At 39.9% G+C, this 14,321-nt stretch overlaps 1 protein-coding gene across 4 annotated transcripts; it reads right to left on the bottom strand.

Moving 5' to 3' along the window:
- Positions 1 to 350: 350 nt before the first annotated feature.
- On the bottom strand, positions 351 to 13,127 carry TRIM13 (tripartite motif containing 13). 4 transcript variants are annotated; one of them, XM_061434654.1, is made up of 4 exons: positions 13,027 to 13,118; positions 12,377 to 12,488; positions 2,656 to 2,796; positions 351 to 1,599 (listed from the first exon to the last, which is right to left on the bottom strand). In XM_061434654.1, the coding sequence occupies exon 4, from the start codon at positions 1,589 to 1,591 to the stop codon at positions 368 to 370; it is 1,224 nt and encodes a 407-aa protein (XP_061290638.1). In that variant the 5' UTR covers positions 1,592 to 1,599; positions 2,656 to 2,796; positions 12,377 to 12,488; positions 13,027 to 13,118; the 3' UTR covers positions 351 to 367. The 4 variants fall into 4 exon arrangements, with proteins under 4 accessions (XP_061290638.1, XP_061290637.1, XP_061290636.1 ...); XM_061434653.1 differs by lacking the exon at positions 2,656 to 2,796 and having other exon boundaries at positions 13,038 to 13,127; XM_061434652.1 differs by lacking the exon at positions 2,656 to 2,796.
- Positions 13,128 to 14,321: the final 1,194 nt, after the last annotated feature.

Here is a 14,321-nt window from a genome sequence, read left to right as displayed (position 1 = left end):
AAAAAGAGTTGTTTTACAAGAGTAGTCTTTATTACATGCTTAAAAACAATCATTACACTACCTCATCAATACAGTATTAAATCATGTACTCTCTTACCCCCTCCTTTCATAGCACAAACATAACCGATACTGGGGATAGGATGCTAATTTCAAAAGCACCTTAAAAAGGAAGGAGGGCTGGAGACTAAACTATTAAATTTCACTTTTATCTTTATGCTACCTAATTTCAACATGTATAAGACATTATTTTTGAAAGGAATATTTTTAGAGGGCGATATCTGACTGGAATTTTAACCAAATCTGAACTACCACTCTATTCTAACAAATTTCTAACAAAAGACACAGAACTATGTACTTGAAACAGATTTTATAATAGTTTATATTTGCACACAAATTCTGCCACATTGTTCAGCACCACCAAAGTAAAACTCTTCAATCTTTCACTGAAAATGAAAAGCCCATCTGTCAACTGTTCCCAGTAAAAAACTGATTGTTCTACAAAATCAGCTGATCTAGTCAGGTAGGAGCTAAAGTTTGAAAGATTATCTTTCCAAGTTGCGATTTCATCAAATAGAGACCATTCTAGGAACATGGTGGGACTGAAGAAAATGAGAAGGCCAAGCAGAATGACCACCACAAATAACGGATAAAGTCTCCAGGGAATCTTGCTAATGAACGTGCCAGTATCTTGAGGCAAGGAAAGTTTATCCACGTCCACTAGTTTTATGTCTTCCCACTGACTGGTATCAAAGTTCTTCATCAAAGGGCTTGAGGGCAAATTTGAGGGCGGCAAAGGAGTTTCCTTGATGACTTTTATTTTCTCCCTGAACTCCTGCATCTGCTGCAGAAATATGATGGGTTCTGACACATCTTTGAAAGCCTCAGCAATGTTAAAGGCCATTCGCTGTTCCTGCAAGATGGTGTTGAGTTTGTTGATCTCTGGGTCATAGGCCTGCATCACTGCAAGTTTCATGGTCTCAAAGTCAGACAGGATTTCATTCTTCTTCTGATCTAACGTGTATTGTAACTTCTCAAAAAACTCCTTCACTTTATCCGAATCTTTAGTCAGCAACTGTAGAGACTTCCTTTTGCTAGTTTCCAAGGTATCCAAGCGAGAAAGGGCATCTCCCCGACGCCAGGTCTCAAAGCTCTGGAAGAGGGACTCAAAGGCGTCCCTTTCCTGAGCGTAGGCATCTTCGATAGAACAGAAGACGTGCTTGGTGTGCTCACCCCGAGTCGCACAGATGCCACAGATCAGCTGCATGTCAGTCAGGCAGAAAATGTTGAGAGGCTGTCCCAAGTGTCCTTTGCACACTGGCATTTTGGGAGAGACCTTAATCTTGTTATACTTTTCCACAATACCCTTCAGGGAGTAATTAACCTGCAGGCTGTTGACTCCCGTCGCTGAAGTTTCCTTCCGGCACGTGGGGCACTTAAATGGAGAGGATCTCCACAGGGAATTCCGCACATTCCCCTCTAAGATCCCTTCTAAGCACTTTTTGCAAAAGTTGTGTGAGCAAGGCAAAACTCGGGGATCATCAAACAGACTGCAACAGATTGGGCACGTGAGGTCTTCTTCAAGCAGCTCCATCACATCTCCTACCAGAGAGAGAGAAACATTTTATTTTACTCTGGGAATCCCCTCCATTTGGACTATGAAATAATTAGAAGAAACTATCTTCACAGCCATTAAAAAATGCTCTTGTCACAGAAATAACTGGTCAAGCAAAGAAAATAAGAGAAATTTGGGACGGGAATGCACACCAAAGCAGATTTCATCTGCTGGGACTAGAGCACACTCCTTATCAGTGGGGCTCCCTGCACACAAGGCCTTTGTGTGGGCTTTCCAACAACAGGCATTGGCTGAGACAGGGCGAGGACTGGGACAACTGCAAGTTGAGCCAGCAGGGCCCAAATGCTTGTTTTAAAACAGAGCTGACTACTAGCTGTCAGAAACAAAGCCACTCAGTGTCTGAGCAGAATGAGCTCTTTAGTCTGGGCCCACAATTATAAAATGGTATGCTATTTAAAGAAAGAAGCAGAGATATAAATCCAAGCATGTTCTCTCACAGAGACTTTTATTAAAAACTGGCACATTTTCCTATTTCAAAGGCAAGATTACAATTATTAAAATCAGGGGTAAAAACATAAAATGAGAGAGCTGCAATTCATTCTTCCCTAGAGAACTAAATGGATATTTTTTAAAACCACTGGGACAGTAATCAAAGCTATCTGCACTGTCTGGAGCAATCAGTTCTCAAGGTGCAGTGGGGAGAAACCTGGGCGACCCTAAGGCTCTTCCAGGGCACCTGTGAGGACAATACTATTTTCATAGTAATACTGAGATGCTATTTACCTTTGGCACAGTGTTGACACTGCGCTGTTAAAAAAGCAACGGTAAGCAGACACAGCTGTGGCCTTAGCAAGAACCAAACAAGACCACAGGTAGCCCCAAACTGGATTCCTAATGTATTCTTCACCACCACACACCCACAGCTGGGGCAAAGGTGAGGGCAGCCAGTTTCAGTTTAGAATGTTCTTGATGAAACGGTAAAAATTATTCATTGTACTAAATCTTAATTCTTCTGTACATGTCTTTGTAAATCTTTCATGTAACAAAATATGAAGTAACCACAAAGTATTTCTATTGCATACCAGCAGATACTGTCTGAAGCAAAAGCAATTAGGCAATTTAGCCACAAGCTAATCAGCTGCTTTTTCCAGGGAACGCCATTTTTATACTTGAAACAATGAATGACAAACTGTGGGTGTGGAGACTATCTGGCAGACATTTTTCTGAAAACAAACAAAATGAGCCCATCACTTCAAGGGAAACAAATGACAGTTTCTCACCAATGATAAAAAGTTGAATTTTTAAGTGAAAACTGGATTTTGGCAAACATAGTTGCCACTTAAGAGCTTGACAGTTTACCATTAATTAAAGACTTTTCCAATGAAACAAGTGGTAATATTAACATGCGTATTGTTTTACGACAGAGATCTTTGTATAATGAAATATGTCACTGTTTGGAGATCTACTGGAGAAGGAAACGGCAACCCACTCCACTGTTCTTGCCTAGAGAATCCTGTGGATGGAGGAGCCTGGTGGGCTGCTGTCCATAGGGTCGCACAGAGTCAGACACAACTGAAGCTACTTAGCGTGCGTGCGTGCATTGGAGATCTACATTACACAGCGAATTAACTGGTTCAAATCACCAATGCATGTTACAGGTCATGCCTGGGTAAAAGATCAAAAGACCAATATGTTAAAAAAAATATGATTTCAGATTTCATACTTCAACCAACTATTAACAAACTACCACTTGTTGAGTTTTGGTATAGTATCAAAGAAGAGTGATAGTTTTCCAAAAAGGGCATTAAAATATTCCTCCTTTCACCAACTACGTATCTGTCCCAAGCCAAATTGGATTTTCTTTGTATATTTCAACCAAAATAACTGATTGTAATAGATGTAATGCAGAGATACAGAAAAGATTCCTGTTGTTGTCTACTAAATGGCGATTCTTGACAGAAATCTCTAAATATGTAAACCAAGGCCACCCTTCTCACAATTGTTCTGAAAGTTATTTTTCACAAATTACTTATGTTAACATGTGATAGGTTTATCGTCATTTTAAATGAATTACCTTAAATTTTTTTCTCAGTTTTAATTTCAAATACACATGTAAATAAAAGTTCTTGGGAGCCTCAGCTTTCAAGTGTAAAGGGGTCCTGAGACCAAAATATTTGAGACCTTTGAACTAGAGAATACTAATTCTCATTTCAAGTTTATTCTTTTAAAATGTATGTTTTAAAACTTTTATCCCTAAAGTTTTAGAAACAAAAATAGCACTAAATATGTCCCCATTCAGTTCACTAAGATAAATATATCCTTCAGTATTTATCACATTACCACCAAAGTAATATACAATTTATGAATAATAAATAAATAAAATAGGGTCTACTAATTTCTATGTCAAGGAACCAGAGATCAAATTGCCAACATCCACTGGATCATGGAAAAAGCAAGAGTTACAGAAAAACATTTATTTCTGCTTTATTGACTATGCCAAAGCCTTTGACTGTGTGGATCACAATAAACTGTGGAAAATTCTGAAAGAGATGGGAATACCAGACCACCTGATCTGCCTCTTGAGAAATCTGTATGCAGGTCAGGAAGCAACAGTTAGAACTGGACATGGAACAACAGACTGGTTCCAGATAGGAAAAGGAGTACGTCAAGGCTGTATATTGTCACCCTGTTTATTTAACTTATATGCAGAGTACATCATGAGAAACGCTGGACTGGAAGAAACACAAGCTGGAATCAAGACTGCTGGGAGAAATATCAATAACCTCAGATATGCAGATGACACCACCCTTATGGCAGAAAGTGAAGAGGAACTAAAAAGCCTCTTGATGAAGGTGAAAGTGGAGAGTGAAAAAGTTGGCTTAAAGCTCAACGTTCAGAAAACGAAGATCATGGCATCCGGTCCCATCACTTCATGGGAAATAGATGGGGAAACAGTGCAAACAGTGTCAGACTTTATTTTTTTGGGCTCCAAAATCACTGCAGATGGTGATTGCAGCCATGAAATTAAAAGACGCTTACTCCTTGGAAGGAAAGTTATGACCAACCTAGACAGCATATTCAAAAGCAGAGACATTACTTTGCCAACAAAGGTTCGTCTAGTCAAGGCTATGGTTTTTCCAGTGGTCATGTATGGATGTGACAGTTGGACTGTGAAGAAGGCTGAGCACTGAAGAATTGATGCTTTTGAACTGTGGTGTTGGAGAAGACTCTTGAGAGTCCCTTGGACTGCAAGGAGATCCAACCAGTCCATTCTAAAGGAGATCAGCCCTGGGATTTTTTTGGAAGGAATGATGCTAAAGCTGAAACTCCAGTACTTTGCCCACCTCATGCGAAGAGTTGACTCATTGGAAAAGACTCTGATGCTGGGAGGGATTGGGGGCAGGAGGAGAAGGGGATGACAGAGGATGAGATAAGCATCACTGACTCGATGGACTTGAGTCTGGGTGAACTCCAGGAGTTGGTGATGGACAGGGAGGCCTGGCGTGCTGCGATTCATGGGGTCGCAAAGAGTCGGACACGACTGAGCGGCTGATCTGATCTGATCTGATCTGAATCTCTATGTCATCTTATAACCAAAAGTAAGTAAACACTTTTGACAGTAATTTTAAGAATCACAATTGGACCTACAATGTAGAAGACTTAAAAGATAAGCTGAACTTGCAGGACTAATTGGTTTATGGTCTTCGGTTGTAAGAGATATTTGTATAATACATATATATGTGGAACTGGGGCTTCCTTGGTGGCTCAATGGTTTGATCTCGGTCGGGAAGATCCCCTGGAGAAGGAAATGGCAACCCACTCCAGTATTCTTGCCTGTGAAATCCAATGGATAGAGGTGCCTGGTGGGCTACAGTCCATGGGGTCGCAGAGTCAGACACAACTTAGCAACTAAACAACAATGTAGAACTAAAGTAGAGTATTCTGTCAAAATGTAGTGTTACATGGCAAAAATGGTGATGAGCTTATTTTTCTGAAAAATCTTTTGTGACATGACAAATCAAATAATCTTCGAAAAGCACTGGAAAGAGAATGGCTTCGGAGACTGAGGTCAGTGTGCTAAAAGGTTATCAAGCAGTTATAAAACACTCTCTTTAGAGCAAAGAAAGAAAACTTTTCATGACCCTCCACCACTAGTCCTGGTTCCATCACCTCCCCTGCTCTCTAACATGTTTCACCTAGAATTATATTTTGGAGTACGCAGTAGAAACAGGAAAGTAGCGGCGGCAGCATTCAATAAAGTAAACCTAATTTACTCTTCCTTGCCAGGTTAATATTTCCAGAGAATCCTATCTAAGCATGTTAAATAACTAAAAGGAAGAACAAAGGATACCAAGTTTTGTCATGAGAAGGAGAAAAAGGGACCCAAGACAAAGAAACTTCCAAGTATGATCAAAAAGAAAAAAGGAAAATGTCACACACAGGAAAATTTAGAAATAATAGTCATCCCAAAGCCATAATCAATTTATAGCTCTTAAAATGAACCAGAGAAAAACGTTATTTGGAAAGTCCCTTTTCTAAAAAAATTGCATCAAAACCATAGTAGAACCTGTTATTTCACTTTTAGTGATACAACTTATAAATTTTAGTTCATAATTTAAAGATTTTCATTTTAATCCACATTAAAACAATTTTATTTTCTTAGCTTTATACTCAAAACCTTATGTCAAAAACTCTGTGAGCAATTCCCTAGCTGACTTTTAGAGGAAACTGAGATATATTAGCCTAACAACCCAAGAAACCATGGCAAGTTTGTTGCCTTTAAAGTTTTAAAGGAAAACAATAAGGTTTTTAGCCTAACTAAGAGAAGGGTATGCTTCACAGTAAAGGAACTTACAGCTTCTTTTCTTAAAAGTGTGCTAACACATAAAAATCTAAATAAATCACCTGAGCTTACTTCTTTGACAAAACTAAAATATACATCCCCTTTTTAGGGGGACAAATATAGATGTTAAGAAACTTTATTATGTGAACAAAATTTTTGTTCACCAGTCATAAAATTTCAACTTAACCAATCTCAAACTAAGTATATAAAGGCAAACAAGTTTTCCAAGATTCATTTCTTCTTTTGAATTAAAAACTTCCCAAGTTGTTTATTTTGGCTGCTCCACACAGCTTGTGGGATCTTAGTTCCCTGACTAGGAATTGAACCTGGGCCTGTAGTAAGGAAATCGCAGAGTCCTAATCATCACACTGCCAAGGAATTCCTAAAAATCTCCCAAGTTCTATACCAACAAAGAAAGTAGCTGAGTATATAACTAGTTACCTACCACCTCCTCTGGTTTTCAACTTCATTTGTCTACTATATTTATACTTTAAAATATATTTTTTAATTTATGGAGAATAAAACTCCTTTTTGTACATAATTCTATGAGTTTTGACAAATGCAGTTGTATAACACCACCACAGATTTATTTTTAAGCAAACTTTCAAAATATCCACTCAAGGAAGACTATAAAAACTGTTTAATCAATACTACCTTGAGTAGGTATATATTAATAGCAACAAGAGTCTTTAATACACCAACCAGAATACTTTTAAAAGATAGAAAAGCTAACAGTTACAAGCTTCCCTGATGGCTCAGACAGTAAAGAATCTGCCTGCAATGTAGGAAACCCAGGTTCGATCCCTGGGTTGGGAAGATCCCCTGGAGAAGGGAATGGGTACCCACTCCAGCACTCTTGCCTGGAGAATCCCATGGACAGAGGAGCCTGGCAGCTACAGTCCATGAGGTCGCAGAGTCGGACACGGCTTTAGACTAACACAACCCAAGGGAAAGGAGTCATAAAACACAATTAAAGTTGACTTCTCCCTCCTGGAAGCCTTTTTGTTTCTATATGCTCAACTCAAAATGATTATAAATGAAGAGGTGTTCATTTTATTCACTCTTAAAAGGTAATTTTAATAAAACCTTTTAATTAAAAGAACCTTTCCTATTAAATCTTGGCACTTCATTAGTTGACAACAATATAAAGTTCAAAATAATAGCCATGATTTTTTCCCCAAATCCCATTAGAGAATAAAAAGATTATAACTTGTATCTTAGAAATTTAAACCTGATTTCCATCCTGCTTTGATCTTTGAATTCAGAGATTTCAAAGCAGTATCTAAATACCTAACAAGTAACTAGATAGAAAATACTGAAACTCACTTCACAGACAAAACTAAATTATGTGAACTCTACTAAACAGCCAATCATCAATCAACCTTATTTTGGAACAAAGTATAGAATAAAAGAGCTCACCTTTTAAAAACTTATGTCCTCTAATCCCACTAGTTAATTTTATTTTCAAATAGTATACTGATAATTTAGTAAGAGATCCACTAAATGGTTTCTTGAAACTTACTGAAGATGTATTAACAATAATTGAGTCTAGGTGGAGGATGTAAGGATATCTATTGTAGTGTACTTTTAATTTTCAGTATATTTGAAAATTTTCACAAAAGTTGGAAAAAAAAACTCAACAGTGAGACCAGTTATAAGAAAATCATATTGTGCTAAAAAGGTAAAACTTTAGAAATACTAGCTGACTATGATAAGCCTCATAAAGAGCTTAATCTGCTGTAATATTTTTTTATCTTTTATAAAATTAAAAGTATCTTATTGGAAATCTCTGGATCCAGGCCTATGAGTAGACTGACATACTCATTTTTGCTCTCAATCTGACCCTGGACAAACCACTTACACATGTTAAACTGTGTAAAACCTCATTGAAAAACTGTTTTGAAAGTTATCTAATATATGAAAACTATTTACCAAGTTGTTTTTTTTTTAAGTACTCTTTCAGTATGTTATTAACACTTCATTCTGGCTTTTAGAGACTGTGCCAAAACATGATCCAAACAGGATAATGTGAGATTAAGAAAAAAACAAAATTTCTGATAACTTAAAAAAGGAATATGAAAATTAATATACCAAGTATAGTATCTAAAATAGCTTATCTAATTGTTACATGGCCCTTGCAAACACCGTATAATTTACCTTTGTGTCCATATAAGACATACCTTTTCTGGCACTGTCCTAGAACAAGTGGCAGTAATAAGTAAATAAGTAATAATAAGTAAAATTTCCCCCACAGTATTTCTAATAGGATTCCTGATTAGAGCAAAATAAACCTAGTACAGAAAGTCTAGCAGCTTAGAAGCCCTGCCTACTCACAATGTTCACAAGTTTTTGGACTAAGATGACATCTCAAAACCCAAAAACTAGGTCATTACCTTCATAGTCCAGACAAATTTGGAAAAAATTAGTTTTTTCCTTTCCTTCATTCTCTTCTCTATGCCACTCTTTTTCCTTGACTCCTTTGTTTATTCTTCTTTTATCTCATCTTCCCCATTCTACTTCAAGGAACATAATCTTTTTGATTTCCTCTTATTCCCTCCTTATCTCACACCTTCTCTCTCTTATGTGATAGTCACCCAAGATATTATTCTGTAATCCTGTTAATCAGTAGCATTAAATCAATAGTTCTAGGACTATGAGCTAGATCAGGTATCACTATCCTATTTATGAACAACTATTTAGAAATCTATGAGGCCATCTAATGGTATGGAATCCCAGTCTCTCCCACCCAGATGAAATCAATTAGAATAAAATGAGGGTCTGAATTTCAAGGAAACATAATATATGGCCTAAATTATTCTCCTAGTCTGGTACCAACCAGATTCAGATTATTTATCTTTACCTGTTAAGAGTTAAAATTAACTTAAATTGGACTACCAACAAAGGTTTTATGAACCAGATGTGTCTGGTTTCTTTTCTCCCAAATAAATGTAAAGAGGTTTAAATGAAGGTGAAAAAATTTTAAAACAAATCTTTCGCAACAACAAACCTGGCAATCACTAGCCTAAATTATTATCCCCACCTGATTGGTATCTACTAAAAGTTTTCATTATCTAGCCCTGCATTTGAGGTTAATGCCAGCTTTCAGAAAAGTACTGTCAACTCAGTACACAGCAAGCTAGATCTGGTAAGTGAAATCACGTAGTGTGTAATACTGCGCCAAGAGAAAAAGGTTATTTTGTGGCTAACTGATCAGTACTACCTACCAATAAAATTGGTCTGAACCAAGTTCCCTTTGTTCAGTGTAGAATTACATACACATTTTATTCTAAGTAAAACTCATCTAGAAAATATTTCAAATAGAAAGCTGATTATGCTAAACTTTAAGCAATTTCCAGGTTGGCTATATTCTATCCTCTATGCTGACACTCCGCCCTCCTATTCAGTATATGCACATATTCAGGGGAAAAAAGAAAGAGCTCCTCTGGGAATTTTAAAGGGTTGGCCAGGCTATTGCCAAATAGGATACACTTGTGCTTATTCCACAGGAAAGACAATGATTTAAACTACTGGCAAAAATTTTCAGTTCCACTCTTCCTTAGAAATGTATCTACACCTATAATGCAAATGAATTAGAAAGCATCCACATTAAGGGAATCTGCTTGGATTCCCTCAAGGGCTTAACTGGAGTGTAACTATTCTCTATGTCAAAGGACACCTATTTTTGGTTAACTGTTAGGGGTGCTATTCCTCTAGTACCTAAGAGTTTCAAGGCAAGGTAATGACAGTAGCAGTGTCTTTCATGAATACAAAAATGGATAATCCAACGATCTAATGCTGTTTTAAAAGATGAAATATTAAGTAAAAAATCAGTTCCTGCCCTAAATTCCAAAATATAGCACATTTACAGAGGTATTATCATACAAGATGTGATAAATGCCTTACAAAAGGACATAGAAAGCTGACACCATACTAATGTTGGAGAGGTTATCCATACAAGTGGATTTTGTTTTTCTAAAATTGTAATTTGTGATTACAGAAAATTCAGGAAATATAGGAAAAAAATTACCCATGGTCATATTGCCAAGAAATAACCATTATTATTATTTTGGTGTATTTCGTCTAACATTATTTGGGCATATTTCTTCCAATCTTGTGTGTGTATGCACACCATATTTTAACAGAACTGGTAGCATAACACAACTTTGTGTCCACTTTTTCCACTTATTTTATTACTTGCATTTCCCCTATTGTTCCCCTATTCTTTTAAAAGATGATCATCTATCTTATGGATATGCTATTTCCTACTGTTTAATTTGGGGGGATTATAACATTTTAATGAACAATGTAGCAAAGTCTTAGTCCAACACTCTAATTATTTCCTTAGATGGTTCCTTTAAGTGTATTGTCAGGTGAGTCAAAGAGTAGAAACATTCTCAAGGCTCCTGAAAAAACTGCCAAGTTTCCCTCTAGAAAAGAGTACACCACTTTCTGCACTCTGACCAATGATGTATGATGGTGCTCCACCTCTCCAAGTAGTTCCTGACCTTACAACAGAACCATACTTTTATAGAACTTAGTTAAAAAAAAAAAAAAAAACAAAAAGAAGAAAAAGGCATACTTTACCATACCTACCTAAGTTTAAAGTATAAAACAGTTTATGGCAGTTAATATTAGTATGTGTCTGCATATCACCAATACATAGTATACGGTGCTAAAAGTTATGGGATAAGAATAAAACAAATACTGGGCTTAAAAACATCTTGGCAGTCATTTAGCTAAACACCTAACTTTACAAGTGAAAACAGAGCCCCACCCAACCCTGCAACTGTACACAGCAAGCAAGGCATAGGACCTGAGTTGCCCAATTATGAGACCTTAGCACTATCCGAAAAGTGGGTCAAGAATTCAGGATCCTCACTCATTAAATGGAGACATCTAATCATGAGTTCTCTAAATCCCTTCTAAAATGCTATAATTTTTACAAAGTAGATTGTAACAGATTCTCCAGTGAAGAAGGGTAAAGAGCACTGAAACTGCATCTAACTACCTAGTTTTCCAAGCACTAGTTCTCCCCTTCATGGAATCAGGATTTTTACAATACCTACCTCATGTTCTTGGAAAGATTAAGTAACGTGTGACAATCTTGTAAACTATTGACCTACATCAGTGTAAGGTGATTTAATTAACATATGTGTGTATAGATACTGTAAAAACTATAACTACACATTTAGTGTTATGTTAGAGCATGAGTGTATTAACCAAGAAAAGTCTAAGACAGTTGGACTCTTTTGAACTATAATTTTAAGGGAGGGCAAAGTGTTACATAGCATAGTAGGTGCAAAGCACCGTTGATGGAGATGGGCATAGCTGTGGGCATAGCTGAACAGCTGTGGCAGAAGTTAGGGCCAGGTAACCAATACATGTAGAGAATAAAAATAACCTGGTGTTACAGAAAGACTTGCCAGAGAGGCTTAGTATGTCAGCTGGTGCAAAAAAAAAAAAGACAGTATTTTTAGGGAAAGACAGGAGAGTATGAAGAAATAGATCTTCTTACTGTTCAAGACACAAGTATAACCAATTAATCAACAACTCCATCAAGTTCTACCAGAGGGACTGGCTATGTAAAAGAAATTCTGCTTTTAAAATACCTATTATATAAAGGTCTCTAGGGTCAGAAAACTCAAGCCCTATCGTACAAACCCAAGCAGTGACACAGGAAGTGGAAAAAAAAAAAAAAACAACCCTATTTAAAAGCAAAAGTGGTTGTAGCCTCTTTTCCTTTACAATACAAATCTTTGAATTATGTTTCAAATAACTGTCATATAAAGTGTCTAAGTATTTAATCTATTTTTCTGGGTTTTGACAAAATATGAAAAGAACAAAGACCATTTATGAGGATGGGAACACATACACTCAACAGAGTTCGATTTTGAAAGGTTCTGGGCCTGAAGACATTGGGTGCTTTTCTGCTTAATGTAGGGAAAAGTATTGTAGTTTACCTCTGTCAATGCAAGCCAGGAGTATTGGTCAGGTTACTGTTTCCCAAGGCAAAGCAATCAGGTTTTGGTTTGTTTTTTCTTCAGATCGTGACTGGTAATCAAAACGAGGCTACTGCAGAGAAAGAACAAAGAAAGAGTGTTATGCATTTATCTGCACAGGATCCTTAGTCTTGACCCTCACTTTTTTTTTCAATCATCCCCAACAAATAAAGCCAGCCGGCAAGGACCTGGTGAAAAAGCCATGAGCCTGGGATAGCCTGGCGATCTTTTGTGCTAAGGAGCTTCACGGCTAGGGCGCCCTCCCCCGGCACCAGGCAGCCTCCCCACGTTCAGTGCCAGAGGGTGGTGGTCGCGCGCTCCGACTCTGGTTCATGGTCGCCTCTTCTTTTGTAGGCGATCCCGAGGAGCCTGCGGTGAAGCCAGGAGCGCTTGGTAGCGGAGCAGGTTTCCTGGAGTCCGGCCACACTGGCCCGGCCCCCGGCCGCCCACCCGCACGCCGTTCCCCCCACCTCCGGTAACCGGGCCCGGCTGCTCTCCGCGGAGACCAGAGCGCAGACCGAGCTCTCCGCCAGCCCCCACGCACGCAGGTGCCCGCCCAGCCAGGGCAAGTCCCCACCCCGCTTCCCCAGGAGAAGCCGGCCAGCGCGTACTTATCTCGGACCTCCGGGGCCGATGGAGGGGAGCCTCCGGGAGCCGCGCAGTGGCCAGTCCTCCGGCCGCGGGTACCGCGCGTTTACGAGGCGGGAACGGCTGCAAAATGGACTCGCGGCGCCGACGGGCCCCGCCCCGACGCCCTCCTTCCCCAGGCACTTCGGTCCGCCTCCCCCGCCGAGCCGCGCCTTTGTTCCGCCTTCCGCGGCTCGCCTTTCCCCCGGGGAGGGAGGCCGCGGGTGAGGGCAGGCGGGAGCCCTTCCGGTATCTCCAACCGCCGCCTGCAACCGCCTCCGCGTGCGGCGCGCGGCGCGCGGGGCCGAGGGGCGGGCTCCCGGCGGCGCGCTTCTCTCGCTTCATCAGGGCTGCGCGCGCCCGCGGAGCGCCGTGCCCAGGGCGCCGGGCCGGGGACGCGGAGCGCGCGGACCCGCGGGCTGGGCCCGGGCCGAGCGCGGGCGACGGGAGGCGGCGTGGTCCCCGGTGGAGCCGCCTGGGAAGGAAGCCGGCGCACAACGAGATGGTTGGGTTTGGATTGTTGTACTTTTTTTTTTGTTCGTTGCATTTTTAGGAACAAAAAAAAAAGCCCAACCCTTCACACCGCTTCATCTGCATCTCTCACGACCAGAAGCTCGCCTCAGCGGCTTGGGGGAAACTGAGACGGCTGTCCGCCTGCACCCCACAACCCGGGGTGGGTGGGACGGGCACTTGCGCTGAGACCAAAGCCAGGGCTGTAGCCAAGGGCTCCAGCCAGAGCACAGTCAAAATACTTAACTATTGCCGCCCCCGTCCTCCCCATCTATTTCTTTGCAGGCTTTAGGCTGAACACGAGGGACCCAATTCAAGGTTTCTTTTTAGAGAAAACACCACTGTCCTTTCTTTCCTTTGGAGAGAAAGAACTTAAATACAATTAGCCGCAAGTCTGACTCAGTATTCTGACGTCCAGCCCCCTGTATAGGGACATTGTCTAATAGCAAAGGCGTTAAGCACTTTCAAACGTTCAATTACAAGATTATAAATGTGAAAGAATGGCTTCTCCCAAACTCGCAGCCTTGAGGGATGTGAAGCAAGGACAAAAAAGATCACAGAATATCCCCTGGGGTTGAGTTTGTCTGTGCACTGGAAGTCTGTGCTTTGGAAGTAGAATTCCTGGAGAAAAGGGTTGGTGCTTGGGCCCAGTAACTAACACTGCTTACTTAGCTCAATCGCTATAAAAAGCTCCTCCCCACTCCAAAATGTCCAGTTCCTGACCATGCTTAGGTCCCATAAAACCCAGTTTTGTGTGTATCTGTTAAAC

This window comes from Bos javanicus, chromosome 12 (assembly GCF_032452875.1).
Source record: "Bos javanicus breed banteng chromosome 12, ARS-OSU_banteng_1.0, whole genome shotgun sequence".
In the NCBI taxonomy this organism is placed as follows: Eukaryota; Metazoa; Chordata; class Mammalia; order Artiodactyla; family Bovidae; genus Bos; species Bos javanicus.
This window is presented reverse-complemented; position numbering and strand designations above follow the sequence as displayed.

What these genes read in the sequence shown, in the direction of transcription:
- TRIM13 (XM_061434653.1), bottom strand. Translation starts at nt 1,591, where the DNA reads ATGGAGCTGCTTGAAGAAGACCTCACGTGCCCAATCTGTTGCAGTCTG.